The following is a 27,788-nucleotide window of genomic DNA, read 5'->3' as shown; positions in this document are numbered from 1 at the left end:
GAGGCTCGAGGACGGGCACACTGCATGTCTTGATTAAGGATATATGGAAAGCCAAGTGAAGGGCCTGAATTTATGTAAATGTAATTCCATTACAAACAATATGAACCCGAGAAAGACATAGACAAGGGGCGTTTGAAGAAAAGAAGTAGACGGATAAAAATGTCCAGTGTGTTAGGGGGTGAATAAAGTAACGAAAACGAGAAACAAGAGACATGACGGCTCATTCATCGCTCAAGGATCCTCCTTTTTTTGTTTTGTTCGTCGTCGACACGAGGATTTGGCGACCAGAGCCCATGTATTCCCAAGGGATCCCCAACAAGAACAGGTGACTCAAAAATCCATCTCACGTGCCATTCGGCATATCCAGCAGTGATCATGGCCACAATAATGATATTCATTCACCAAAGAATATTTGATTGATGTTCAAGTTTGGGGTCAATTAATATTCCTGGTCAAAATGACCTAGTATTATTGAGACCTACTTAAATGGCCAGAAGAGGCTCACGGTCACCGGCCTGCTCTGCCGGCTCCACGGACGCAACAATGTCAGACTCGGAAGATTGAGCGACAGGAGCGGCCTTGGGAGCCTCGGGGAAGTCCTCGTGCTTGACGGCGGGCTCGGCGACAGGCTCGACAACAGGGGCAGTGAACTCGGGGATGGAGGTCTTGGCAGACTCGGCCACGGTCTCACGCTTGATCGGGCTCGTGACCTTGGTCGTTTCCGGGGAGGCAGAGCGTCGGGAGCCGATGATACCCTGGGCCTTGGAGCTGTACTCGCCAACATACTGCTTCATCAAGCCGGTGGCGTGCGAAGTACGCTCGCCAGCCATGTCACGAAGCTGGTTGGTCTGGGAGTTGATGATCTCCTGGGCGTTGACAATCTGCTCATCAATGAGCTCACGGTTGCTGATGTAGATGAGGGGGGTAAAGTATGTGGTGGTCACGGCAATCACGGCCAAGCCCCAGAAGGGAACGAAGCGGATCAGCCAGTAGCCGGTGAAAGCAGCAGTGAAAGCCTGAAGAGCCGTTAGTTTTTGCCTTTTGGTTCATCTTCGTTCTGGACAAGTCGGAACCTACCAAAATGGTGTGGAGGACATTCTCAGCGAACAGGATGCGCTGGAACTCAATCAGGAAGAAGTCCACAAGCTGCTCAAGGTCCTCGAGGACAGCCTCGACGGTCTCCTTAGGGATAGTGTAGTAACGGCGGGGGCGGAATCCACTGGCGACTCCCCGCTTGAGGATAACTTGGCCAGCAACCTCGACGGTGGCAGTCACTGCACACAATTGTTAACCACTCTGTTGACCGTGGGTCACGCGACCAACTAACTCACCTCCCAGAGACATGTACAAGAACTTGAAGGCCCATCGGAGGAGAGGCAGATAACGGGCGGCGAAGATGAAGCAGATCACGCTGGCGTAGGAGACGGCGGTCGCGCGGGGTTGTTCCCACTATACATGCACACACAGATTAGCAAGCTATCCAAATTGAAGACTCGGGCGACAACTCACGCTCAAAAGGCTATACATCAAAGAGTGGTAGTCTAGACACTTTGTTAATATCCGACCCAACCAAACCAGTTCTCATGACATACGGGTCAATGGTTGACCATCGGCGGTGGTGGTCGAAGGGGTCACACGCGAGTTTTTCAGATCGCGAAGCTCATCGCCGGTGCGGGATGCTTCAGACTTCACATTATCGACAACTGGGCCTATCAAGAAACTGGTCAGCATGCTTTGGTGGCATCGGAGACTTCCGGGTTCCTATTTACCCTTGGTAATAGCATCACTGATGCCTGAACGCAAGAGGGGTCAAGGTCAGTTTATCGGGAAACTAGGAAAAAGAAAAGAGCATACTACTGCAGGGTCACTGTTAGCATATCCATCCTGCAGGATTGAAATGATCTGTTGATTTTCTTACCTTACTGCCCGTGTTAGGGTAGGTCACGTCACCAGAAGCCATGACGGTGATATTTGTGGAAGCACCTCAGGGGCAGTTTTAGATGCGAAATTAGAAAAATTCGTAAGAAGATTATCAACAGAGTCGGAGGCGTGAATCCTAGAAAAGAAAATTAAAGTGGGAAGGGGAAAGAGAAAGAAGAGAAGGAGGGCACAGAAAAAAGATAAGGGAAGATTCGACTTCCAAGATTGTTGTGATGCTGTCATGTGCGTTGTTGCCAAGCCCGAATAGCTATCTCACCTGGACATCTCTTATGGATGACGAATTTCCATGCGATTAATCTTGATTTTACTAGAGGAATATCCTCTTATTCTATCCTCTTATTGTGGATCAATTGGGAAATATATGAATAATATCTTGATCTTGGTCAATGACACTCGACAAGTACATAGGTGCATATAGGTGCATAGCTATATACTCCAAATCACTTAATCAGGCCACTTTCAACACTGTTAAGTTCTAGCCTTAATGTACTTTTGCTATAAAATACTAGTTATAGCGTTCAACTTCATGTTATACAAGCTATATATACTCCGATGTGTGCAATATAGTTATGACTTCATGCACTTATACAACCAATCACAACTCTACAAGGACGAACCTCGGCTATACCTAACTTTACCAATGTATATATAATTATAGCTACCCTGTACTGCAATAGCTATGAAGGACGCACTCCCAGTGTAAGGATATGTATACCTAGGTTGCCTTGGAAGCTTTTTAAGATTAGTTTCTTAGTCTATCTCCCAAGGTTACCTCCCTTAAACGGATTCCTACCTAGGTAATGATATGGTTGGGTAATGCTAATCCAACATTTTATATATTTATAGTCAGATCTGCTATTAATCTGCTATACGCTTAAACATGGAAATGATTAAAATACTGAATAATAGTCTACAGCACTCTATAAATGCCCTGGCGGTTTAGGACGTCAGAACCGCCACTTAACCATGAAGCAATCATCCAACGTCGAACGTGTCTCTCAAACCAATCTCTTTCTTCCCCTTTCTTTTTCTTTAGCGAACCTCGGAATGAGAACCCCTTGTTTGACTGAAATCTTTCCGGCAAGGGTTCCAATTGGAGACGCGAAGTGAGCTGTTAATTTCCTATTACGGTTAGGCTTACTTCTTATGGTATAGCGTGCTGTATGGTATCACGTGATCGTTTCAATGCGACCCATCCCGTCTGGGAAACACGGAAAACCAGATGTCGCTTTGCTACTATTATTGAAATATTACAATTGGTTTCTAGAATTATTCGGATATTGGCAACCTCCGAGCCGTCAAATATTGCGAAAGGAGCGTATGAGTACATATGTAGTGCTTTAGAGTTATATCGGGCCGCTGATTCGGCGATCTAGTACGGTCTTGGCTACGTGTATAGGTGAAGTTGCCTGTGCGAGTCCGAAGGAAACAGTTACACGTTTTTTTTTCTTTCTTTCTTTCTACGAGTCCAAACATATTGATCTACCTAGGTATTTGTATTACTGGTGCTATACTGGTCCCAGATCTAATCCCTGTCACCAAATCGCTGCATTCGGGGCTCCGAATGCCGTTAAAAGGTCCGACGGTCCCCGACTACCCCCCCGACTGCCCCGACTGCTTCGACTTCCTCTAAAATCAGACCGTCTTTTCTCTCCTCCGAACCCCTTCGTCCCTCTCTTTTCTCTGGATCTACATCCCCTGAAAGGCTTGAACGCTTCCTTGCTACTGAAAAATCTACAATCAAAAATGTCAGACTCTATGTCCGACATGCACGGCTCTGCGGCTATCATCGCAGAGCCTAACCTACAGTCACGGTTGGTGATGGCTCCTGAAGCTCATAACACGAGCGATCATACTGATGCCTGTGCCTCTCTTTCTTTTCCGAAAACAGAACAGGATTCAGGTCTTTCTTCTGAGGTCAAAGATCATCTGGCTCTCCATGCCAGTCGTAGTATACCTACCCCCTCGGATGACGATGACGGTCGCGTGGCCACCGAAGATGAAGTGCGGGATCTCCTCCATGTCGTTGACAAAATCCCGGTTCGGCTCTGGGTAGCATGCCTCGCGGGTATTCTGGAACGCTTTGTCTGGTACGGGGCAACGGCTCCTCTACGTGCGTGATACTCCCTTTATGTATAGCGTTGTTCAACTGACTGTATCTACAGAGAATTATCTGCAAAATGCACCCGGGGGCGAGGTACCGGGAGCACTGGGCTTGCACCAGGCTACTGCATCGAACATTGTCAATGCACTGATCATCGGGTCGTACATTGTGCCCGTGCCTGCTGCCGTTGTTGCCGATAGCTGGCTGGGTCGTTACAAGACTATGATATACGCTGCTATGTACTGTGAAGCTTTATTTCTTTATCTTACCCTGTCCCCTTGAGCTGGTTGATGGCTAACACTATAGCAGCATTGAGGCCATCGGGGCAACTGTTCTTTTTGCGACGTCCCTGCCTGTCGCCATTCATGAGGGGGCGGCTTTACCCGGAGTGATAACTGCCTGTATACTGCTAGCTGTTGGATCAGGGGCATTCAAAACTACCGTGGTACCATTTATTGGTGGGTTCATCTTTAGACTCGGCTGGACCAATCCAGAGGCTGATATCGCTTAGCCGACCAATATGACGAGGCCGAGTTTCGCATCAAGACTCAGCAAAACGGAGAAAAGGTTGTGACTAGCCGGGAGTTGACCATTACCTATATCTACAACGTCTTTTACTGGTGAGTAGATTGGTCTGTTTCTTTTGCCATCATAACTAACGTTGAAAACAGGGCTATTAACGTTGTGGGTTTCGTGGCTGATTCCACGCCGTTGCTGGAACGGTATGTTGGCTTTTGGCTCGCATACTTGATCCCCTGCTGCGCCATGTGGTTAGCCCTGATCCCGATAATATTCGGGCGCAAGTACTTTGGTGAGTGTACTCAATACCACGGCAATAAATCGATTAACTAACATGTGGATAAACAGTCCGGGATTTGCCAACAAGCAACATTATGCCCCAGGTATGCGCCGCCTTGCGGTATGGGATCACCGGTGGCTTCAAAATGGATGCCGCAAAGCCAGATGCCCAGCTTCATCAACATGGTCGCCAGGTTCCCTGGACGGACTCATTTGTTGAAGAGATTAAGAGGAGTCTTCTGACCTGCCGAGTATTGTAAGCCAGATCCCTTTCTAGTATAGGGCCAAAGCTAACATATATGTAGACTTCTGTTCCCTATTCACTGGCTCTGCTATAACCAGACATTCAATAACTTGATCTCCCAAGCTGGGCAGATGGTCACGTACGGTATTCCGAACGACATGATGAAGATTGCTGGAGCCATCTCGGGAATCATCGTTGCGCCTATCATTCAGAAAGGACTCTATCCTTACCTTACCAAGAGACGAGTCACATTTGGACCGATCGCACGGATGACAGTCGGATTCCTCTTCTTGGCTCTCTCCATGGTTTACACCACGGTGGTTCAGAAGCTTATTTACCAGACCGGACCATGCTACGATGCACCCCTTGCATGTGCCGCTGCCAATGATCGCACTATCCCCAACCAGATTTCGGTCTTCCTCCAAGTCCCGACGTACTTTGGGGGAGCATTGGCGGAGGTGTTTTGCCTTACTACGGGAACCGAGTATGCTTATAATAACGCACCTAAGAGTATGAAAACCCTGGTTCAAGCAATCTGGCTTGCCATGGCTGGGATCGGAACATGCCTTGCCCTGGCCTTCACCCCGCTCACCAAGGACCCGCATCTGGTCACGATGTATGCTATCCTGACCGGGCTTTTGGGTGGAGCGACCATTCTGCTGTGGGTGCTATTCAGACGCTTGGATAAGCTGAAGATCAAGGAGGACGTTGAGTAAGGGACACTTTTATTTTGGGTGTATAGAAGGATCAAATGTGTTCTTTGCATTACCAAGGGAAAGGGATTTTCGAAATGGATCGCGCGAGATGTGGAATTGAGGGACATCCGGGGCTTGCAATGGTGATTTGGCTTTAAATGAGAATGAAATGCTTGTTGCTTGAGATGCATTGCAAATTGTGCATTTGTAGGCTGCATTTGTAGACTGTTGGAACCTGGTGCTGCATTGTATGCTTTGTTTTGTTCATTATGCCACCACACCATACATAGTGCTAGTATCTCCATATAATCTTCCTTGTCCACATATCGTCAACAGACTGCTTACTTGGTGCTGGAGGATTTAAAGGATCCTACAGGTGTATCTTCGAGGGATGTCTTAGCTTTATTTCTCTTTTAACGCATGCGACATTGTCGTAAAAGATCGTTCGACTGCCATTACACAAATCCTATCTATCCATGGATACCCGCTTACCACTCAACAAAAGGATCACACAAGTTTGCTTCCAATTTAAGCCTTTGTCTTTACATAGCCGGTAGACCCATGTGTTCCAGTGGCCTCAGGGACACAGTGTTCTAATACTGGTTTAGCCACAGCGGTAATGCGAGCTAGAACCGGATTATCAAAGATATCCTGAACAGTGAGGACCAGCTTCTCATTCGCAGCCAACGTGGCAAGTTGAATGGCGCTGAGTGAATCCCCGCCCAATTGGAAGAAATGGTCCTCTCTTGCAATTTCACTGGGTTCAAGACCAAGTACCTTCGACCACATTCTTTGCATCCTTTGCTCCATGAAGGTGTGTGGCAGGGTCCTCGACTGCGATGCTGTGGTCGTCGTCGCGGTCGTCACCTTTGCTGTTGTTGGAGGTGCTCGCAAAGCAGCTAAATCTTGACGTGAAAGCACTGAGCCGGTCACTTGGAGCTGTCGTCGATCAGTTTTGCCAGATGAATTCAGCGGGAACTGCCAGAGAGGTATGTAGACCGAAGGAACCATGTACTGTGGGAGGGTCTTCAGGAGAGATTTGTTAAGATCTTTGGTTAGATCCCACATGGCTTGTCGCAGCTGTTGTGCATCTTCAGGCTCCGCAGACTCGACTTGGCTCATAGCGAGGAAACCAACCAAAGTCGGGCGACCTCCGGAGCCCTTGCTGGCCCCAGTCGTGACCAGCTCCACAATAGGGTTGACCCGTTTACCCGTTCGTGAATACAATTGCTGTTGGATATGATGTTCAACTTCACTCAGCTCAACTCGTTGCCCGCGCACTTTGACCTGGGTGTCCTTGCGGCCTACGAAGTTGAGGGTACCACCCGGATTATAGTGGACGAGGTCACCAGTCTTGTACAGCTGGCCGGAGGATCTGTCTGGGCTCGGCCCCGATCGAAGCCAGTCAGGGGCGTTGATAAAGACAGATGCGGTTCGTTCAGGCTCATGCAGGTACCCTTTTGTGACGATGGGACCTTCGACCAGAAGCTCCCCCACGGTTCCCACTGGGACTAGTTTGTTGTGATCGTCGGGGTCCACGATCCAAGTGACAGCGCCATGTCCTCGTCCGATGGTCCGGGGGTCACCATTCAGGGCAAGGACGTTGATAGCTACAAGCAGACATTCCGATGGCCCGTAAACATTGACTAACTTTAACTTCGGGGCCCATCGTGCGACATCTGTGACGCTGCTAAGTTCACCCCCAAGCTTGAGGACCTTCAGGCCTGGCATGGAGTCAGGATCGAGCAAGCGTGTCACGGAGGGAGTGAGATCGGCCGAATTGACTTTGAGACGGTTGATGGCACCAGCAATATCATTTTGACGTTCCAATTCTGATGGTACGCACACACATCCACCAATAATAAGCGTGGAGAGAATGATATCTGTACTGACGTCGAAGCTGTACGAAGCAAAGTCGAATACGCGGGGAGATGGCACCTCCAGTATGGACCGTCGATAGTGAACGCCCGATACAAAGCTTCGGTGGGAGCTCATCACCCCCTTGGGTAGCCCCGTGCTTCCCGACGTGAAGACGACGAAGAGAGTGGACTCCGGGTCAACTGTGAGATCCGTGCTCGTGATGGCTGGCATGGCCAGGAGGATGTTGTGTGAGACCAGCAGAACTTGTGACGATATATTGGTTGCCAAATCCTGCTGGGCTGGGGAGGCAACCACAAACTTGGCCTTGGTGAGAGACACAATGTCTCGAAGACGTGCTTCAGGCTGCTTCGCATCGAGAAGCACAAATGCGCCCCCGACTCTGATCGTCGCAAGGATGGCCACGATCGTCCATGCCGATTTCTCAAAGCACAATGGAACGATGACTTCGGGTCCCACTCCCCGGCTTTTCAGCTCATCTGCTAATCGCGAAGACAGATCATTAAGCTCCGCATACGTCAGATTACCGTCCCAAGAACAAACAGCTGGGGCGTCAGGGTTGACCTCCACGTTGTCGTGGATGAGCTTGTGCACCAGAGTACTGATAGCAGCTGGAACAGTTTTGTTCCATTCCCAGATCTGATTATAGTCTCCTTTCTCTAAGCCTTGTATCGTCGGACCATTCTCAACTCCAGTTTCGTGTGCCATTTTGTTCTGTCGCAAGGATGTGAAAAGGCGGATCGAATCAAAGTCGTACCGGTCGCAACGGCCACGTAAAAGAACTAGCAATTATAAAATCAAATACTTCGATGCTCCGTCTTCATTGGGATGCTTGATACCCGTGCCAGCATGGCCTCCGAACGAGTTCGGTCCACTTTCGGGGCCTAACAAGTCGGACCGAGATATTCGGGGACTGGTTCGCTCGAACTAGATCGATAATAGAATATGACACAGACGTCAGTTCCGAAACGATAGATGATTTTTAACTAGAACAAAAAGGAGAAGAAATTTAACTCTTTACTGATACAGTTCAGTTTAGTGATCGTGTATATCATGTCCAACATGGTAGACAAGGTCGATGTTCTCATCATTGGTGCAGGTCCGGCAGGGTAGGCGAACTTTAATATCAGGACACTCCGTGTAGCGATCTTCGACTAATCGGGTTTCCCCAGGCTGACAGCAGCAAACTGTTTCAATGGTAGTGGTTTGCGTGTGCGAGTCATCGATAAAAAGTCCGGAACTGTGCAGACTGGGAAAGCAGATGGACTGAAAAGTATCTCTCTGGAAGTCTTGGATACATTTGGGATTGGTGATGTTATCCGCAATGAGTCTCATCGAGTAGAAGAGGTGGTTCTCTGGGAGCCTGACGGTCAAGAGGGAGTCAGGCGGTCCATGACTATACCAGACCGAGTCCCAGAATTGGGGAAGCCCAGGGAGATGACATTGGATCAAGGCAAGGGAATATTCTATTAGACAGTTTGTTCATAATCATAACTGACAGATAAGACAGGTCGAATTGAGCACCATATGGTAGAAAACCTCATTCGCAACGGAAACGTGGGAATTTCCTGGGAGACGCAGCCGGTCGACCTGCAGATCAACCGCCAATCGATTGGAGACCCGCTTGCATCTCCAGTCACTGTGCTGGTCAGAAAGAACGAACAAACAGAAACCATTCAGGCTCGCTATGTGGTTGCTTGTGACGGGGCTCGCAGCTGGACTAGGAAACATCTTAACATCCCCCTGACTGGGGATATCACAGATTCAACATGGGGTCAGTTGCATTTTGAAACTACTTCAAATGAACGGGACTATCATTAACACAAATTCAGGGGTCATGGATGCCGTACCGAAGACCAACTTCCCCGATATCCGCAAGGTATGTGTGGTTCATTCGGCGAAGGGCACAGTCATGGCGGTCCCACGCGAGAAAAAGCTAGTCCGGTTCTATATAGCGATGGATGGAACTGGTCTCGATGTTGCAGCTGCGTTGAACAAATCTACCTTGACCGTCGACCATGTAGTGGATGCTGCGCGCTCCATTTTCCATCCATATACCTTCGAGGTGGGCGAGGTGGCCTGGTGGTCTGCCTACCAGGTTGGCCAGCGCGTCGCAGACGAATTCTCCAGAGATGATCGTGTCTTTCTCGCTGGTGATGCAGTTCGTAAGTTGGAAAATTTATGCAGGTCACATATCTTCACGGCTAATCAGGGATGTCGTTTTGTTAGATACACATTCCCCCAAAGCAGGCCAGGGAATGAATACCAGCATCCAAGATGGTACGGCATCTTTTCGATTCAGGTGAAACCAAAACTAATGAGCGGAACAGCTTACAACATCGGATGGAAACTACGTTTCCATCTCGAGCAGTCTTGTTCAAGATCTCTCCTGACGACCTATGAACAGGAAAGAAGACCTATCGCACAACAGCTGATTAACTTCGATCGCGAATACCTCGAGTTATTTGCCAATCCGAATCTGGACTTCGATGGTTTCTTGGCCGCGTATAAGACAGCAATGAAGTTTACCACCGGCATAGGAATTCAATATTGTCCTTCTTCGATCGTACAACCACCTGTGGTGGGGAGGCAGGCGTCGTGGCCAAGGCTCTCTCACCCGGGATGCGACTGCCCGATTTCCAGATGGTGAATCAGGCTGACGGAGTGCCAACCACCCTCTATCATCGACTCGTGATGAACGGACGATTCCGAATTCTGGTTTTTGCGGGAGACATTTCGAAAAAGCATATATTCCAGAGATTGTTGAAGTTCGGGCAGTGGTTGACGGGTTTCATGCGAATGCATCAAAGCGCCGAGGCTATCACTATTCACTCGGCTAAACGAGCCAGCATCGAACTTATGAACTTGCCTGAGGTATTCCATCCTTGGGACGATCAGGATGGCTGGGACTACTGGAGAGTTTATACCGATGATGAGAGTTATCACGATGGCCACGGAGAGGTCTATGAGCGTTGCGGAATTGATCGAGATGTGGGCTGTGTGGTAGTAATCCGCCCGGATGGCTATTGTAGCCTCCTCTGTAAGATGGATCAGACAAACCAGATCACGGACTTGTTCGACGGCCTTCACTCCATGGATTCGGGGAGGGTCACTCGCACTGCCAGACTCTAAGGCGTACTTCATTTTGAGGGAAGATTACACTAGCCCACAGTTTTATTGATAGAATTCTAAATGGCTATGTGATCGTCTGCTTCTTTGATGTAGTCTGGTTTCCAATGTTTCCAGTCAGGGCCTAGGAAGATGGCAGTTGGATAAGGCAAGCTCTTTTTTAGCAAATCTTCGTAGTCCATAATCTGACTATAACAGCCTTAACCTATTCTTATAGGCATGCAAGGCCATACTAAAGCTTCATATATTTGCTATGTTATGCCTACCGAAAAGCATATTTGGACGAGATTAGGTGACCGTTCTTCAGTGGGAAATTTGCAGCCTGTGCATACATCATTTTATTTCTATCTAAGAGAGACTTCATAAGAGAATCACGTTGTACTTTGAATGTACTCGCTGTTTCTCTATTCCTGACAACTCCATATCATGGTATTGTCTCGGTAGCCCTTTTGAGTAAATAGATCCCTGTATACAGATAGAACCAGTCAGCCCAGAACAAGCCCTCACTTGGAAATACAGAACCCGGGCGAAGGTGGTGAAGGTCTTAATTTACCATATGCTTTTTCTAGATCACTCCAGCTATCGGCAATCTTGGTCCCAGCGCTTTCACAAATATCTGCGACCTTGAAATACGGCCACTTTCCGCTCCGAATGGCGTGCACTAGCTCCCCATCTCTGATGTTGAATTCCTTTCCTTCAATGTTCAGACAAAGATTGCGCTGGGCAACGTAAAAGCTCTCGTGCATCCACTTGTCTGCGTTCCAGCGACCGCGGAAATCCCATTCAGATGGGACAAATATTTCCGAGCCCAGCAGCTCGTTCGCATAGTCGAGCCCATTCAATATGAAACTGCGTGATCTGTCACTTTCGTATGATTCGATAATTTCTTCCTGCTTTCTGCATCCGTCGATGCCGACGACCATTTGAATAGGCACAGGAGAAGATTGGTTAGCCCGGAAAAAGTGAGAGATCAGGTCCGATGCCTCGGCAGGGGTGAAATTGGCAATGCTATTCCCTAGCCATAACAGCGTTACCGGACTTCTCTGGTCACTTTGGCAGTGTAGCCACGAAGCACAATCCTCATAATTTCCAAGGAGTCCTTGAATCTTGGTCTTGGGGTTCCAAGGGAAGAGACCCAGTAGTTCGCGGATGCTGGATCGGAGTGAGGTACGACAGACATCTAATGCGAAATATTCCACATTTTTATGCTGAAGTTCTAGCGTCCGAAGGAGGAGTGCAGTCTTGCGCATGTTTCTACCATTCCGTAGTTCTCAATAAGCTTCGAGTCATTAGATATCTGTAAACAAAGGATTGCATACCCAGCCCCAAGCTCAATCACCCTTTCTCCGGAGGAGATATTGTATGCCATTTTCTGTACGCAACTAGACAGCAGTTCCGGCTCCCTAGTCGCAGGGTAGTACTTTTGGGAGTCAAGAATTGCATCAAAGAGCTGCAAGCCACGTCCATTCCACAGGAGTAGTGAAGGTAGCTCCTTTTCATCAGACTCGAGACCGGATAGTATTTGAGGAACAAGCCCTTCGTCATCTGTTTTTTGACGAATATCATGAAGCTGAATGCGTGTGACCGTAGGCGATCTAGCAAGGGTGGATCGATGAGGATCGGTTGCAGGCCATGGGGAAAGGGCCTGCACGCCACCCGAATCAATGGGAGCCATCGTGTATCGAGCAATGGTAGGGACTGTGTTCACCCAAACAAATGTTAGGAATGAAACTCCTGGAGATAGTAGGTAAACATAGACTTGGTGATTCCCCACCCTATGGGCTGGTTATCATCCGATTATTGTTATTACGCGTGTTGGCCGAAATATGAGCCATGAGCCCCCCGAATGCCCCCGAACGTAAATATCAGGTGTCGCGATGTTCGGCCCCATCCACCGATTCCGACTCCGAATTGATCAAGAATGGCATAAAGAGAAATAGACACAATCGGAGGAAGAAAGAGTGAAAGAAGGGGGTTTTCTGTCACCACTTAGAGTTAGCAGACTCATCATTCAATTCGACAATCTTGACGCTTCGTTTTGAAGTGAATTCGAGACATGGCATGTCCCCGGACAATCATCATTATTGGCTCAGGTGTCTTCGGACGTAAGTGGATTTGAGGCCATCAAACGCACTGCGACATAGTGAATTAACATGTCGAATATGGGCAGTGTCAACGGCCTACGCCATGGCCAGAGATGATGCGTTTGCCCAGACATCTATCCTATTGCTTGATGGCTGGGAATTTGAACCGTCCGGGACCGCGACAGGCATTTCCGTGAGCAATCCTGGATCTGCAAACCACGATACATCTCGGATTATCCGGAGTGAATACCCCCATGGCCCGTATGCAGTCCTCGCAAAGAACGCCCATGCTCAATGGCGGGGACTATGGGGGGAAAATGGTCGTTACGTGGAGCGACGACTTCTACTATCTGCACAAGGTAGCTCATTAAGGAATCCAAAGGTATCGGGTGAGACTGTCAACTACGTGAAAAACGCGTATGAGCTCAGTGGTCAATTATCCTCCGGGGGCAAATCTAGTCTTCAAGTTCTCGACTCCCTGTATCAGATCCGGACTGAGCTGGGACTGTCTGCTTCTGCTTCTGCTGTCCAGAATACGGAGAGGGATCTCCGTGGTTACATCTCTCAAGACGCCGGGTGGGCTGATAGCGGCGCCACCATGACATGGCTCCGACAGAAGGTCCTTCAAACTGGTCGCATCCGCATTCAGACTGGCAATGTTCAAAGCCTAATCTATGTTGATGCCACTACACTTGGGCAAAATTCTGTGGTTCGAGGAGTTCGTCTAGACAATGGACATGAACTGTTCGCCGATCTTACTATTGTTGCTGCAGGCAGCCATACCCCACGACTCCTCGAAATGGACACGCTTTGCGATGTCTACAGCGAACTTGTTGCCTATATCCAGCTTTCTCCAGAAGAGTGTCATCATTTCAGACAGTTGGACATTCCCATCATTGTGAATGCTGATCGCTGTGTTTTTGCAATCGCTCCGGACCGCGAAGGGTTCCTCAAACTTGGAAAGTTCTCCCCATAGTGGGCTAGTCGATGTTCGGCAGTGCGCGGGAGTTACCGTCGGTCCTCGACCAAATCGTCTACCGCCTCGTGAACAGTGGAGTGATCCTCACTTTGGCTGGGGAGGCGAAATTGACCTGACCAAGGGCCTTGACGAGCGAGGCCAACAAACCCTGGCGGACTATCGGGCATTCCTGGATGAGCTCTTTGTGTCGTCTGGAGTTGAATCAGAAGGAAAGTCGTTTGAAGATATCGCTCGGCGCCCATTCACCAAAATTCGTCGATGCTGGTATACAGATACACCTGGAACGGACTTTGTTATTGATTACCATCCTGCCTCTGCATGTACCCTTTTTGTGGCATCCGGAGGCTCCGATCATGCTTTCAAGTTCTTACCGGTAATTGGAGAAAAGATTGTGGCTATCGTGCTTCAAGGCCGAGGTGTGCCATCCGATTCTGACGATGATGCCAACTTGACTGTGCTGCGTGAAGCTTGGCGGTTTCCACGTATTTCGAGTAGCAATCTTTGACAGCATGTCTGGACGAGTTGTCTCAAAGACCCACAATAGTCAATGTATTTCTCTCAGGAAGCTGTTCTCTATGCACATGTGAATTTCTCGTCTAGGTGATAATCAAAGATCCTCACAGTAAATCATTCTGTGTCATTTTTCAATGGTTTTCAGAGCTGCTTGGACCTTTCTAATAAGGGTCCTAGCTCTCACCTCCCTTTTACCAGCCCCATCGCCTGATGGAAGACCATTGTGGTCGTACAGCGACTCTAGACATCCGGCCATCTTACAACCCAAAAGCCCTTGGTTCGACTCCGTTGTTGTCCCTTCTGTAGACCCCAACAAGATAGCTTCAATCTTTCCCAACAAGTTGGAACTGACATAGAGAAGTAATTCCATCTGTAAAATATTATTTCCGTCCAACTTGAAGCCATCTAGGCTGGTACCTATCAAGGTAGCCGGGATATGGGGGACGGACTGAGTCACAGATTGTAGAATAGACGAGAAGAGGCGCTCGTATTCCTCTAGGATATAGGGAGTAACATGAGAGAATGGAGAACAGGATAGGAGTATCGAGCGACCGAAAGCGGCGGAGTGGTTTGTACACTGCTGCTGGGCTGGGCGGGGCGACTAATTGACCTATTCCGTCCTCTGGCCTAGTAGGTGACCATGTGTCATCACCAGAATCAGAGTTCACTCGCTGTTGGAGGTGCTGAATTGTGGTGAGGAAATTTTGGCAGTGTCTCAAAGTGTGCCCAATGGAAGGAGGTACAGAAGAGCCAGCCCGTGTAGAAATGGATTGGGGTTGGCTTAGATCACTGTGCCCGGTTCCACGTCGGTTCGCCCTACTGTGGAGTAGCGTTCCATTGAGCTCCGCCAGGTCTTGTAGACATTTCGAAATCGGGTCTGGGTCTGGGCCAGTGCCAAAAGGGACCGAGGACGTTGCCAAGTCAGGGACAGCGGAGGAACTCCGAGACAGGTTGTGTCCCTCTGACAAAAAGCCCTCGATAACCCGGTCTAGATGGTTGTCTGTGGAGATATTGATATTGAGTGCTGGCAATGTATCATGCTGCAGCCCATCGAGGGTGGAAACATGTGTATAAGGCATAGCGGATGGCATATCAAGGTCAACATTGTCACTCCATCCCGCGTCATCGGGATGAATGGCTGACCATTCCGGTGATTTAAAGTCGGAATAAACTCTTCTGGTATTGGAGGGGTTGTGGCTGGTAGCTGGCTCCGAGGCGAGAGAGATTGCGGGATTCTCAGTGGACAGACGAGACCCTGCAGATGGCTTGGACTGATATCTAGGTTGTCGAGTATCCGTGCCTCCTCTCCGAGTGGTCGACGGGGCAGTATAACATTCCACTTGGGCTTTTCTGCAACGATCGCAAGGGGTCTGGTTTCGAAGGTATCGGCTATGTAGGTCGAATACAGGATTTGCCGGTCCCACGCACCGAAGCTTTTGACCTCGACATCGATCACAGGCACTCCGTCTGTCGGTATCTACTTCCATGTCTCCCCTGTGTTAAAGTTTTGGGGTGGATAAAGGGTGGACTCTTCGTGTATTGACCAAGCTTGGAAGCTTTAAACCATCTGGGGTTCCTTCTCCACCAAAAGCTTCCAAGGTTAAAAGGACTGACTAGATAGATAAGCCATCAGGCCAGATGGCTAAGCTCGCTTAATCCCGTCCATTTGTATTCTACGGCCAATTCCCAACGATCCGGACTCAAAAAATAAGCAAGATCAATTTGTTGATGAGGAGACCAATGACCTTGTGTAGCTTAGTGCTGCTTGATAACGAATTGCTTATTCTGTAACTAACAGAAACAATGGCCCCCAGGTTACATGAAAAAGGCTTGGCTGCAGGATCTGACGTGACTATTTGTGCGTTGGATATGCAGTTGGACCCGGTTTAGGCGACCCTTGAGACAGGGAAGTTCAGTGCCATAAGGGAAGTTGGTTACCATTCCGATGTTATATATATATGTGTATATATATAGATTTTTGTAACAAAACTCAGCATGGAGACGTAGTAGGAAGAGGGTCTTTTTGTCTGGAGCTACTTACTTACCTACCTAGTTATAAGGCGTCCAAGGGGCCAAGGGTCCAAGCCTAGAACAGCAGAGCCCCACCTTTACAGGACGATCCAGCGCCCCCAATAAAAATTCGGTGGGAATAGTTCCAAGGTTGCTTATAACCGTAGGCCTATAAGGCAAATAGCATCTGTCCTAGATAGTTAATAGAACATATATAAAAGGAAGCGAAACAGATACGTATGGGATAAAATGAAAATTAAAAAAAGTCTCAAAGGTCTTGGACTTCAGAAACTACCTAGGTAGAGTGCCACTAGGGAACGGGCCGGGTACCGAGGCTTCGGTGTTCCGGTGGGTGTACGGGAGTCTATTGCCGCTGGCCAGTTCCCCTCAGTGTACTCCGCACGAAGTACTTTGGATGAATATGTGTAAGTCTACTATTATATACATACATATGTTGAAATTCTAAAACATGTGGATTCAATGTTCTCGATACTTCTCAATGCTTGAATTCTTAGTGCCTAGATTTTCAATGCTTGAATTATTATACTTTATATACTATGTACACTATGTACACTAACTCTCTATTTAATGCGTACTGATTTTTGATTTATTGCTTACGCAGACACAGAGCAATTCATGGATTATGTAGGAAAAGGTAGCCCTATGATTAAATCTTTAGGAATCCAAAGGGTTTCGTATACAGTAGGCGTAAGCGAGTGGTTCATGGATTTCGATGATTGGTGGAGACTTGGGTACATCCATGCATATTAGGAGGCTTAAAAAAGATTACTGACCAAAAAAAAAAGGGGGTCGGGAGGTCAACTGCGTCCTAGTCCAACTGCTGTTCGGTTCGCATTTGAGCATTTGCTATCTATGTAGATTGATCTGCACTAGAGGCCGTTCGGTATCAAAGATGGCCATTTCTCCACATCTCTCAGTCCATAGAATCATCAAACCATTTCCCCTTACTCGGCTACTTGGAAGACACTGTTTCCCGGAGTAGAGAGTCATAAGCCAAAACCGAATGGAGCAAAGCTTGCGTACCATCCTCGCTAAAAAAAAGAAATCAGTCAATTTGTGGAGAAGTAGGGATTCAATGAGGGAAGATCGTACCATTGTTCCTTGCTAGTGTATTCCTCCGGTGCGTGGCTAATTCCGCCTCGACTAGGCACGAAAATCATGGCGGTAGGCACTTTGGTGGCTGTCAAGGCGCTGTCATGGCCGGCAAATGAATCCATCCGCATCACACCACCTGATGTAGCCTGAGCCTCGGCCGCAGCTGCAACACATGCGACCGCTGCGGTATCAAATCGGACAGCAGGGCTGTGCCATACTTCGTCGAGTTCGAACATGATCTTAGGGTTCTCTTTCATCGCCGTGTCCATGTTGGATTTGATTTCTTGTTCCATACGATCAAGGACTTCGGGTGACGGGTGGCGCAGATCAATAGTAAACTGAGCATGGCCAGGAACAGTGTTAGAGGAGCTTCGCTCCAGAGTTAGTACGCCAACTGTTGCAAAAGCACCATGTTGTCGAGCGGATTCATCTAATGCCGCGACAATCTTTGCTGATGCCACCATTGCATCGGCTCGGGATCCCATTGGCGTAGATCCAGCGTGGGCCCTCTCGCCTGTACAAGTCGCATTGTACCATTTGATCCCTTGGACACCTTCGACAATTCCGAGACGTTTACCTTGGTGTTCTAGGCGTGTATTTTGCTCGATGTGCAGCTCGAAGTGACCGCTAAGAGGATTACTCCGAAAGTCTGGTGCAAGAGAGCCTAGATATCCGATCCGTGTGAGCTCTTCTCTCATGGTTGAACTAGAGCCACTATCGCGTGTAGACATCAACTGGGCGGTCGCGTGGTTTGTGTGACCAGACCACACAGCTGAGCCTGTGCAGCCCGGAGTAAATCGAGCACCTTCCCTGTAGAGCAATGTCAACATCTTCCAGTGATAAATGCAGGAATCAAGGTCCCTGAGAGGCAGAGTAGGGGCTAGATTTCATACTCATTGGTCCAGTTCACAGCAGCGAGTGGGGCGTATGTTTGGTATCCGGATTCTCGGATAGTGCGCAGGACTTCCAGTGCTCCAATCACGCCCAAGATGCCGTCAAAACGCCCCCCTGTCGTGCAGTTATTGCACTCCGTTAGTACTGTTTCTCAAATGCGAGTACGCCTGACACCACATCTGACACTCACCCGCTGGCTGCGTATCAAGATGACTTCCCATCGCAATGGGAGCGAGGTTCATGTTTTGACCCGGGTAGACGGCGAATATATTCCCCATGGCATCTACATTCACCTGGCAGCCTATATCAAGCGCAGTCTGGCAGAACCAGTCCCTCACCAGCTTGTCCTCATCTGAGAGTGCAAGTCTCGCCATGCCAGTAGTATGAGCGATCTGACCCCATCGCGAAGTTTTCAGGATGTCCTGGTGGAGTCTCGTGCCGTTGATATGCAACCCAGAGATATCGTTCTGGTGAATCGAGGCTAATGAACAGCATCTTAGTCGGTACCAATTCAAGTAAGTGGGGCTTGCAATCTGGATGTCTAGTTATGCACTTACCATAAGACGCCGCAGCTAAAGCTTTGTGCGGTGATGGTGTAGAAGAATCAGTGCCCACGTCGACTTTAGACGGTGGCTGATGAGGGACCCGAAAATCTGTCAATGTTTAGTCTATGTAAGGAAAGGAAGAGGTCAAACCACTATGTACAATCAACCAAGGTGCAGTCTGATAGCTTCATTATGCTAGATGCCGAGTATATTCAATGCAATTCTCAACGCGACTAATAGATTCAATTTGAGCGAAACAAGCCTGAGTCGCCCAAGTTACATTGTGCCTATGTGCCAGGATTAGTATCAGTGAGAAATACTAACTAACCTACCTAGGTAGGTAGTAGGGTCGGTTTCGGTGCCGATATCAAATGATTCGGGATTCGGAGGTCGGCTTAGGTCGGACAGATACTCACCGAATACGCCAACCGATGTCGTGGTTCTGATGCAAAGATTCCAAGTAGAGTATGAGGATATTACTGTAAATTTTACTCCTTAAATTCGGAATAGATAAATGAAATAATATTCGAGGCTATCTAAGAGTGTGTCATCCATTGCCATCATGCCTTTGCTTACTGAACCCTTTCAAACGTCCGAGACTGTCATCGACCACACACAAAGCCTGCATAAAGCAGAATCATCTAAGCAGCCAATTATCTCGACAAAAGATCTCGACAACACCGCGCAAGAAATTCAGGAGCTTAGGTCGGATACTGCCTCGATCCGAAGCCCACAGTCCAACGGAAGTTGGAGATGCAACTTTCCTGTGTCGATGACCGACGGATCATCAGGAACGGCGTCATCCTCATTTCATGTATCGTTTCCAGACCACGAGTTCATCTCGACCGTATGTCGTGAGCGCGGGTATGCAGTCGCCGCTGTGATGAAAGTGGGCTGGTCGCTCGTCCTTCATGCATACACCGGAGCTGAGAGAGTCTGTTTTGGCTATGCGTCTCACGAAGAAAGCCCATCCATGTTTGGCTTGGATCTTGCACGCGCCAAAACGCCTGCAGAACTTATAGATCAGGTGCAAAGAGCCCAAGAACCAGGACATTCTTTGCAACCATCTAAGCAGTTGGAAAGTGTATGCGACACAAGCTTGGCAGTCACGGATGGAGATAGCCCTATCATTACAGACGCGTCTGTCCAAACTTCTGAGGTATGAGACTGATGTTACGATAGTTTATTCTAGAAATACTGATGAGAATTCAAGGTCGTTTCTGCAGAAGTCAGTATACGGGAGTCGGAGATCATCTTAGACCTCAATTATAATCCAGCTCTGGTGTCTGTCGATTTGGCCCAGGGTGTTTCGCGCACGTTCCAAACAATCCTTCGGTCAATTCTCACATACCCAAGCCAGTCACTTTCTGATGTTGAAAAGCTCAGTGAGCAGGACAAGTTGCAAATCCTACAGTGGAACGAGAACGTGCCGCCAACCCTCAACCAGAAGCTTCACGACGCCTTCACTGAAAAGGCCTTGGATAATCCGGATGCACCGGCCATATCCTCTTTGGAGGGAGAATGGACTTACCTTGAGCTTGATGTTGCCTCGACTAGCTTGGGCGAATATATTGCAAGCTTGCAAGCTGATCCCCCATGCTTCCCAGATGGTTCTGTCTTGCTTTGAAAAATCGCGCAATGGCATCCTCTCAGTGCTTGCAATTTTGAAAGCGGGATTCACATGCGTCCCCGTGAATCCAAGCTGCAATGAAGCGTTCCTCAGCCAGGTGGTCGGGGACGTCAACCCTCAGGTCGTGTGTGTTTCTGCCGCGCAGGCGCATCGATTTGCCGGCTTCGACGGGACTGTGGTGGTTGTCGATGCGGAATTGCTGGACCGCCTTGGAACGTGCAAGCAAACGTTGAAATTCGTTAGGCGACCTAACAACGATATTGCCTTTATACAATATACCGCTGGGGTGACCGGGCCGCCTAAAGGTGTGATTCAAGGACACGCAGGTCTGTATACGGGAATCCTTGCGCAGGGTCAGGCGATGGGGTATGACATCGATTCAAGGATATTGCATTCGGCTGCGTATAGCACATCAGCAGGGATTGCCGAAGTGTTTGGGGCCTTTTTCTACGGCGGCTGTGTGGTCATCCTACCCGAACAGGGAAGCGCTGAGAGCGTGGCTGATATGATCAATGAGCAAGAAGTCACGCATGCATGCTTCACGCCTACCGAAGTCAGGGAATTGGACCCCACAGATCTTTGGCAACTCGGCGCCATCGCGCTAGGTGGTGAAATGTTGACTCAGGAGGATGTCGACAAATGGGGCTTGGAAATGGCGTTGATCAAGACATATGGGACCACGGAGACATCGGTCTACATATCCACATCCAAAGCCCCTTCGCTCTATGTCTTCGATCCTTCAAATATTGGGGCTCCCTTTGTCGCTTCAATGTGGGTAGTCGAGCAGGGAAACGTCCAGAAACTGGCGCCCATCGGGGCTGTGGGTGAGTTGGTCATTGGTGGCCCGACATTGGCCCTTGGCTACCTGAACAACCCCATACAGACTTCAGGCAACTTTTTTGTCAATCCTAGCTGGGCACCCTCTGCGAATGACGGAGATGCTCAGCGCTTTTTTTGCCACGGGTGATCTCGTGAGGCATCTCGGGAATGGCGAGCTTGCCTTTTGCGGGCGGAAGGAAGGCACGGAATACAATAAAACAGAATACGACAGCTCCGCTACGCACGCCGATCCAGATATTCTGCCTTTCAGCCTCATCAACTCAGTTGAATCTACAGAAGAGGCTCTGGCAACAGCTGCGGCCTCATGTCACGTCAGCTCTGACATGATTGAGGACATCTACCCTAGCACTCCCATTCAAGAGAGTCTGTTTGCTTTGTCAAACAAGCAGTCCGGGGCTTTCTTGAAACAACACATCTTTGAACTCCCCACGAATTTGGACCTTGGCCGGTTCCGCAGTGCTTGGGCACATGCAATTCAACATTCCCCAATCTTGAGAACGAGGCTGGTCATGACAAGTTCGTCTCACCTTCTGCAAGTTGTTGTCAAGGAAGCGCCAGTCTGTCAAGATGTCTCCGATTTGGGGTCATACTTGAGACAGGATCAGGCAAGCCCGATGCTTTGGGGGTCACCTCTATTTCGATACGCAACCACCACGGCGCCTGACCAGAAACCACATTTGGTGGTAACTATGCACCATGCACTCTACGACGGCTGGACGCTAGATTTGATTTTCGACCGCGTCAAGGAGTACTTTGAAGGAAGCCCTGTAACAAGTGGAATTCCATTCAATTCATTTGTCAAATATGTTCAGGGACTCGATCGCGAAAGCATCTGTCGGTTCTGGACAAAGCAGCTGGACAATGCGTGCGCCACCTTGTTCCCAGTTCTGCCAACTCCAACCTATCTCCCCACTCCCAACGATACATACATGCAGAAACTGAGCTTCCAACGAGCTGCAGGCTCATCGATCACGGCTTCTACGTTTGTAAGAGCTGCGTGGGCCTTGACAATTGCCAGATATGCGGACTTGGACGATATCACTTTTGGGTCGACTGTTTCTGGTCGAGCTGCACCAATCCCTGGCATTGCTACCATGCTGGGCCCAACCATTGCCACTGTTCCGGTTCGTGTTCGTGTGCCCAAGGATTGCAAGCTGGGAGATTTCCTTCAGCATGTGCAAGACCAATCAACAATGACCATCCCATTTGAGCAAGCTGGAATGTACCAAATTAAGCAGCTAACCGCTGGTACGCAAAACGCCTGCTCCTTCCAGACGGCGCTTGTGGTTCAGCCGCTAGCTGCAGCCCCTGGATTGGAAACTCTCGGATGCCGTCGCGTGAACGAGATGTACGACTCCTATCAGCCTTACGCCCTGACCATTGAAGTGGGCCTGCAGGAGAGTGGGGGCCTGGCCAGGGTCCTCTTTGACAACAAAGTAGTTGACCAGCCTCAGGTGCGGCGTATCATGGCCATGTTCAACAAGACTCTGCAGAGTATCAGTATGGGAAGCTCGAATGTCGTCCTTGATGACCTCGCAACCATCACTACCGATGACATCGAGGAACTGAAACTCTGGAACACAACGCCTCCGGATCCAGTCGTGGAATGCGTGCATCATGCTTTCGAGAAACACGTCGCAATGAATCCAGCCGCCCCGGCAGTAGCATCTTGGGATGGAGACCTTACATATAGTCAGCTGGACGCTTTGTCTAGTAGACTGGCAGACCATCTCCTCGGTCTCGGCGTTACGCTCGAAATGGTAGTACCGCTTTGCTTCGATAAGTCCAAGTGGGTGATTGTCTCCATGTTAGCCGTTCTCAAGGCTGGAGGCGCTTGTTTGACTCTTGATGTCTCTCACCCACCTGATCGTCTGCGGGGCATGGTCGAAGCTGTGGATGGCAAGATCATGCTCGTTGCAGAAGCGCATCGCTCCAAATTCATCGAGACAGTTGATCAAATCATCATAGTCGATGAAACGCTGTTTGAGACGCTTGGCAATAAAACTGGCAGACACTGTGAGACGGTAAAGCCAAACAACCGCGGATTCATTGTCTTCACTTCTGGATCGACCGGAAAGCCCAAGGGAATTGAACTTGAACACCAAAGCGTCTGCACCAGCTCCCGCGGCCATGCAGGAGTGTTTAATATTGGGCCTGGCTCCCGTTGTCTCCAATTTTCTGCATTTGCTTTTGACGTCCATATTTCTGATATCTTTACTCCTTTGATGTATGGTGCATGCTGTTGCATTCCTTCCGAAGAAGACCGCATGGGCAATCTGCCTCAAGCCATCAACAGTCTCAAAGCGGACAGCGTCTATATTACTCCGACAGTGGCGACTCTATTCACGCCCGACGATGTGCCTGGTTTGAAAAAGGTGGCTCTTGGTGGAGAGCCGCTGACAACGGAAAATGCTCGTCTGTGGGGTGGGCGAGTCTTCCTGATCAATGTGTTCGGTCCATCGGAGACCTCGAATTGGGTCACCTACCAGCATGTGCGCGCAGACACACAACAGCCATCCAATATTGGACCGGGTGTCGATGTAAATACCTGGCTCGTGGATCGACACAACGACTCTCGATTGGCTCCAATTGGCTGCGTCGGAGAACTTTTCGTTGAAGGACCTATTCTGGCCCGCGGCTACTTGAATGATCAGGAGAAAACCAATGCATCATTTGTGGTAGATCCTCCGTGGCTACCTGGTCCATCAGCCTCGCCGAGACGCATGTATCGGACCGGTGATCTGGTTCGATATAATAGCGATGGCACCTTCGTTTATGTCGGTCGACAGGACACACAGATCAAAATCCGTGGCCAGCGACTGGAGCTTGCGGAGGTGAACCACCGCTTGATGGAAATCCCCGAGGTCAAGACGTGTCTGGCGGTACTACCAAAGATTGGATTGTGTCAAGGGCGATGCGTTGTTGTTCTCTCCCTTCGGAAATTCTGGAAAGATGGGGGCGGATTAATGCGCATGGTTGATCAATCTCTTCGCGCTGCAGTATCTACTCAACTTGCAGATATTCGTGATTGTCTTACGGAGACACTGGCTGTGTGGATGATCCCGACATTGTGGATTGTTGTGGAAGACCTGCCCACCAATGCGAGTGGCAAGTTGGACCGCAACGGAATACGGGCATTTGTGGACAATCTAGACGAAGAAACTTTCCAGCGAGCATCGGACCTCCTTGTCGACAGCCATTTCCAGGAGCCTCAGACTCCGATGGAAGTCTTGTTGCAAAGAATTTGGAGCTCAGTTCTCAAGCTTCCTATCGACCAGATAAGTGCTACGGCCTCCTTTTTGCGCCTTGGAGGAGACTCGATCACGGCCATGCAAGTCATGTCCAAGTGCAGGGTTGAAGGCGTGTTTCTGTCGGTCCATGATATTCTCGTCAGCAAAACCATCTCGGAGCTGGCAAGGCTTGCAACTTCGTCATCAGAGGCAGCAAAGTCGACCAGCGAGCTTGAAAAACAAGTTGCCGCAGATATCCCTCTCAATACCAGAAACTCCTCCCAGGATGGAATTGCAACGGAAGGTTTGTATGACACGATTCTCAGTCAAGCTTGGTTGAAAGCATCAAGCATCGAAAAAGTTGTGCTGGCTTCCGACTATCAAGTTTCGGCATTAGAGCAGATGCTGCTGAACTTCCGCGGTGACCTGACTTACCACACGTTCGATATCCCGAAGCCTGTGAACTTCAACCGACTGGCCTTGTCTTGCGTTGAAATTGTTAACCGCCATCCTCTGCTGCGTAGTGTCTTCGTTTGCCATGAGCACCAGGTCTATCAGGTCACCATGAAGTCGAGTTTCGTGGACATGACAGACCGACTGGACCAGCCAGATCCTACAGCTTTGATAGAGCAGGATCGAAACAAAAAGTTCTCGCTTGGGCAGCCCATGGTCTGGTTTAAACTTGCTCGAAGCGGTGTTTCGCATGATTGTGACTCACTTGTTATACGACTTCCTCATTGCTTGTACGACGCTTCCACTCGGGCCTGCTTGGTTGCCGACCTGCAGCAAGCATATTCCAGCACCCAGGCCCTTGGACAACCCCTTGATACTCGGCAGTATTTCAATTTCCGAGACTACATTCGTCCTACGGCCTTGGCATATTGGGAGCAGTATCTTCAAGGCAGCACTGCCACCCAGATCGTGGCAAAACCGCGGCCTCGCTTCCGACACGGAAGACAGCACACCCTGTCCTCGAGGGTCCACATGCAATCGTTGAAAAGCCATGGCATCACTTCTGCAACGGTAGTTAAGGCTGCCTGGGGATTTGTCTTGGCTGAGCTCTGTGGGCAAGATGATGTTGTGTTCGGCGAGCTTGTGGCGGGCCGCGGCCTTCCTGTTGCAGGAATCGACTCGCTCGATATTGTCTGTGCATCGACAGTCCCGCTGCGAATACAGCTAAGTTCTTCATGGGAGGTGCTTGACCTTCTTCAGGATGTTCAGGAACGTCATCTAGCCAGCATGCCCTTTGAGTCCGTAGGAGAAGCGTCGATTGTCAAAGAATGTACTTCATGGCCACGATGGATCCGCTTCGGTTCAGTACTCAACCATTCCCAGTCACCGATTGCGGAGAATACTGAAGGCAAAGCACTTTGGGATACTGGCATTCACGGGCATTTGAACCCGAGCTCGGATCTTAATATCCAGTGCCATCCTATGCCTGTTGATTTGGAATCGGACTCCAACTTCCTGGTCAATATCACCTTCGATATGGATTATATCGCACCCACGTTTGTGGCCGACATTATGGACCGATTCTGCAGTACGATCCATGGTTTCATCGCGAATGTGACAGCAAGTCTCAGCGGAATGAGACAAGGACCGATTGGAGGCCGCACTCTACCGCTTCCATTCAGCAATGGCCCCATTAATGTAGTGGAGATGGCGCCATCGGATGCCGTGAAGTATGAGCAGACATTGACTAAGGCTCAGTCTGTTTGGAAAACAGTCATCGGTGAGAGTGATGAAATGGATACGCCTTTCTTCTCTCGCTGGGGAAGTCTTATAGCTGCGGCTCATTTTGTTACAGCTTATCGAAAAGTTGGGATTGAGCTAACTATGGAGGAGGTCCTGGAAGCCCCGACCATGCGAGGCCAAGTTCTTCTATGCGCAAACAGATGATGGGATCTCATGTCTTGTATAGCAGCGGTAGGCTAGAAATGATATACCATCCACCTCAACTATTACTTGCAGAATTTTTTCTATGGAGCTGCCGGTCTACTTCCCGCAATTTTGCGAGGTTCCAGTTTAGACCAGGGGAGACCACATCGCTGTACACCAAAGATATGCGTGTAGGATGTGCGTCGATGTGAGTGGAGTATCATAAAGACCAATGGCTCAAACCCTATGGATGTCAAAACTCCTAACATTATCCATAAATTGGTCTCATATTCGTATGAACAACCTGAATGGCGAAACTATCTCTTTGCATATCAAATTGATAAACTCTGTCAATGGTATATTATACACGGTGATGGATGTATGCCATACTGTGGATTAATCACGAACAACGTATCGATGTGATTACGATAGGCTAAAGTGAGGATTACAATCTCAACTTCAGCTACTACGCGGTTGAGAGAGTTGAAGTGGGAGAAGTGCTATTTTAACAATGGCTGTCCTTAGGGCTTACATGGTCAACATCAAGCCGAACCTAAATAGAAAGACGACTTAGAATTCGTGTCCATTTCTACCTGAAAGGCCACATTACCAGTAGCGTTATTTGTAATAAGAAACACTATGATAGCGAATATCAAAGAAAGTAGCTAATTGAATATCTTGACCGCACCCGAAATGCGAAATGTTTCCAATGTCTCCTGCACAGACAAATCTGCTGGATTCAACATTGCGAGTGGGAACGCCCATGACATCCAGGCAAAACCGGTACACACTGAAATGCAGCGAAACAAAAGAGCTGGAGTGGGTTCACTTGTAGCAGCCAGCTGCGAGAAAAACGATTGGATGATCATCGGGCAAGGCTGCAAACAAAAGAACAAGAATATCAATCCTGCTGCTCGAACATCCTGAAGAGCACAATAACACGCTGCAGCATGGAAAGATGCAGAAAGGGCAAAGCTTGCGAAAGTTCGCGATAACTTCTGGAGTTTTGCTGAGCCGATGGGAACAATCTTGTGAGGTATAGACAACAAGCTTTCGTCGAAGGATATTATACCACCATTCGCCCCAGAAAGCTAAGCAGATGCATCAGAGAAATACTTCATGAGGATAGGGTTACTTACCCTGGACTTTCCATGTTGTTAGAAAGGAGCCCGCGGGTCCAAAGATTGGTGGGTACATCCACGGTTCTCCTGCTGTGCCCAGATAGCCTTTGCCAATGAGCCCAACCGAAATTATAGCCATAATACAGTTTGTAAACTCCA

The 27,788-nt window shown here is 49.0% G+C and overlaps 9 protein-coding genes across 9 annotated transcripts; 4 read left to right on the top strand and 5 right to left on the bottom strand.

Moving 5' to 3' along the window:
* Positions 1-482: 482 nt before the first annotated feature.
* On the bottom strand, positions 483-1,960 carry N7519_004807 (uncharacterized protein; the record flags this gene model as incomplete). The annotated part of the gene is made up of 7 exons (XM_057291583.1): positions 483-1,016; positions 1,078-1,274; positions 1,332-1,449; positions 1,510-1,541; positions 1,593-1,709; positions 1,770-1,793; positions 1,924-1,960. The coding sequence occupies 7 exons, from the start codon at positions 1,958-1,960 to the stop codon at positions 483-485; spliced, it is 1,059 nt and encodes a 352-aa protein (XP_057152785.1).
* A 1,727-nt stretch (positions 1,961-3,687) lies between these two features.
* N7519_004806 (Proton-dependent oligopeptide transporter family) lies at positions 3,688-5,803 on the top strand (the record flags this gene model as incomplete). Its single annotated transcript, XM_057291582.1, has 7 exons — positions 3,688-4,054; positions 4,107-4,284; positions 4,355-4,503; positions 4,557-4,665; positions 4,717-4,856; positions 4,913-5,099; positions 5,149-5,803. The coding sequence occupies 7 exons, from the start codon at positions 3,688-3,690 to the stop codon at positions 5,801-5,803; spliced, it is 1,785 nt and encodes a 594-aa protein (XP_057152784.1).
* A 507-nt stretch (positions 5,804-6,310) lies between these two features.
* N7519_004805 (Nonribosomal peptide synthetases (NRPS)) lies at positions 6,311-8,368 on the bottom strand (the record flags this gene model as incomplete). The annotated part of the gene is made up of 1 exon (XM_057291581.1): positions 6,311-8,368. One exon carries the CDS (start codon positions 8,366-8,368, stop codon positions 6,311-6,313), a length of 2,058 nt encoding a protein of 685 aa, XP_057152783.1.
* A 345-nt stretch (positions 8,369-8,713) lies between these two features.
* Positions 8,714-10,792, top strand: fmpF (phenol 2-monooxygenase fsqG; the record flags this gene model as incomplete). The annotated part of the gene is made up of 7 exons (XM_057291580.1): positions 8,714-8,769; positions 8,833-9,113; positions 9,171-9,434; positions 9,493-9,825; positions 9,890-9,940; positions 9,991-10,165; positions 10,201-10,792. The coding sequence occupies 7 exons, from the start codon at positions 8,714-8,716 to the stop codon at positions 10,790-10,792; spliced, it is 1,752 nt and encodes a 583-aa protein (XP_057152782.1).
* A 500-nt stretch (positions 10,793-11,292) lies between these two features.
* fmpB (N-methyltransferase fsqC) lies at positions 11,293-12,464 on the bottom strand (the record flags this gene model as incomplete). The annotated part of the gene is made up of 2 exons (XM_057291579.1): positions 11,293-12,043; positions 12,109-12,464. 2 exons carry the CDS (start codon positions 12,462-12,464, stop codon positions 11,293-11,295), a joined length of 1,107 nt encoding a protein of 368 aa, XP_057152781.1.
* A 381-nt stretch (positions 12,465-12,845) lies between these two features.
* Positions 12,846-14,357, top strand: fmpA (fructosyl amino acid oxidase fsqB; the record flags this gene model as incomplete). The annotated part of the gene is made up of 3 exons (XM_057291578.1): positions 12,846-12,894; positions 12,960-13,818; positions 13,850-14,357. 3 exons carry the CDS (start codon positions 12,846-12,848, stop codon positions 14,355-14,357), a joined length of 1,416 nt encoding a protein of 471 aa, XP_057152780.1.
* Positions 14,358-14,489: 132 nt separating this feature from the next.
* On the bottom strand, positions 14,490-15,444 carry N7519_004801 (uncharacterized protein; the record flags this gene model as incomplete). The annotated part of the gene is made up of 2 exons (XM_057291577.1): positions 14,490-14,953; positions 14,976-15,444. The coding sequence occupies 2 exons, from the start codon at positions 15,442-15,444 to the stop codon at positions 14,490-14,492; spliced, it is 933 nt and encodes a 310-aa protein (XP_057152779.1).
* Positions 15,445-17,348: 1,904 nt separating this feature from the next.
* N7519_004800 (M20 family metallo-hydrolase) lies at positions 17,349-19,121 on the bottom strand (the record flags this gene model as incomplete). The annotated part of the gene is made up of 6 exons (XM_057291576.1): positions 17,349-17,427; positions 17,489-18,301; positions 18,385-18,499; positions 18,576-18,866; positions 18,943-19,038; positions 19,091-19,121. 6 exons carry the CDS (start codon positions 19,119-19,121, stop codon positions 17,349-17,351), a joined length of 1,425 nt encoding a protein of 474 aa, XP_057152778.1.
* A 371-nt stretch (positions 19,122-19,492) lies between these two features.
* On the top strand, positions 19,493-26,529 carry N7519_004799 (uncharacterized protein; the record flags this gene model as incomplete). Its single annotated transcript, XM_057291575.1, has 4 exons — positions 19,493-20,089; positions 20,144-20,473; positions 20,538-21,384; positions 21,473-26,529. The coding sequence occupies 4 exons, from the start codon at positions 19,493-19,495 to the stop codon at positions 26,527-26,529; spliced, it is 6,831 nt and encodes a 2,276-aa protein (XP_057152777.1).
* Between the last annotated feature and the right edge of the window lie 1,259 nt (positions 26,530-27,788).

Source organism: Penicillium mononematosum (genome assembly GCF_028829835.1).
Source record: "Penicillium mononematosum strain IBT 11891 chromosome Unknown utg000002l:1.0-8112719.0:1.0-8118358.0, whole genome shotgun sequence".
Classification (NCBI taxonomy): domain Eukaryota; kingdom Fungi; phylum Ascomycota; class Eurotiomycetes; order Eurotiales; family Aspergillaceae; genus Penicillium; species Penicillium mononematosum.
Note: the sequence above shows the minus strand (reverse complement) of the source record. Positions and strands in the feature narration are given on the sequence as shown.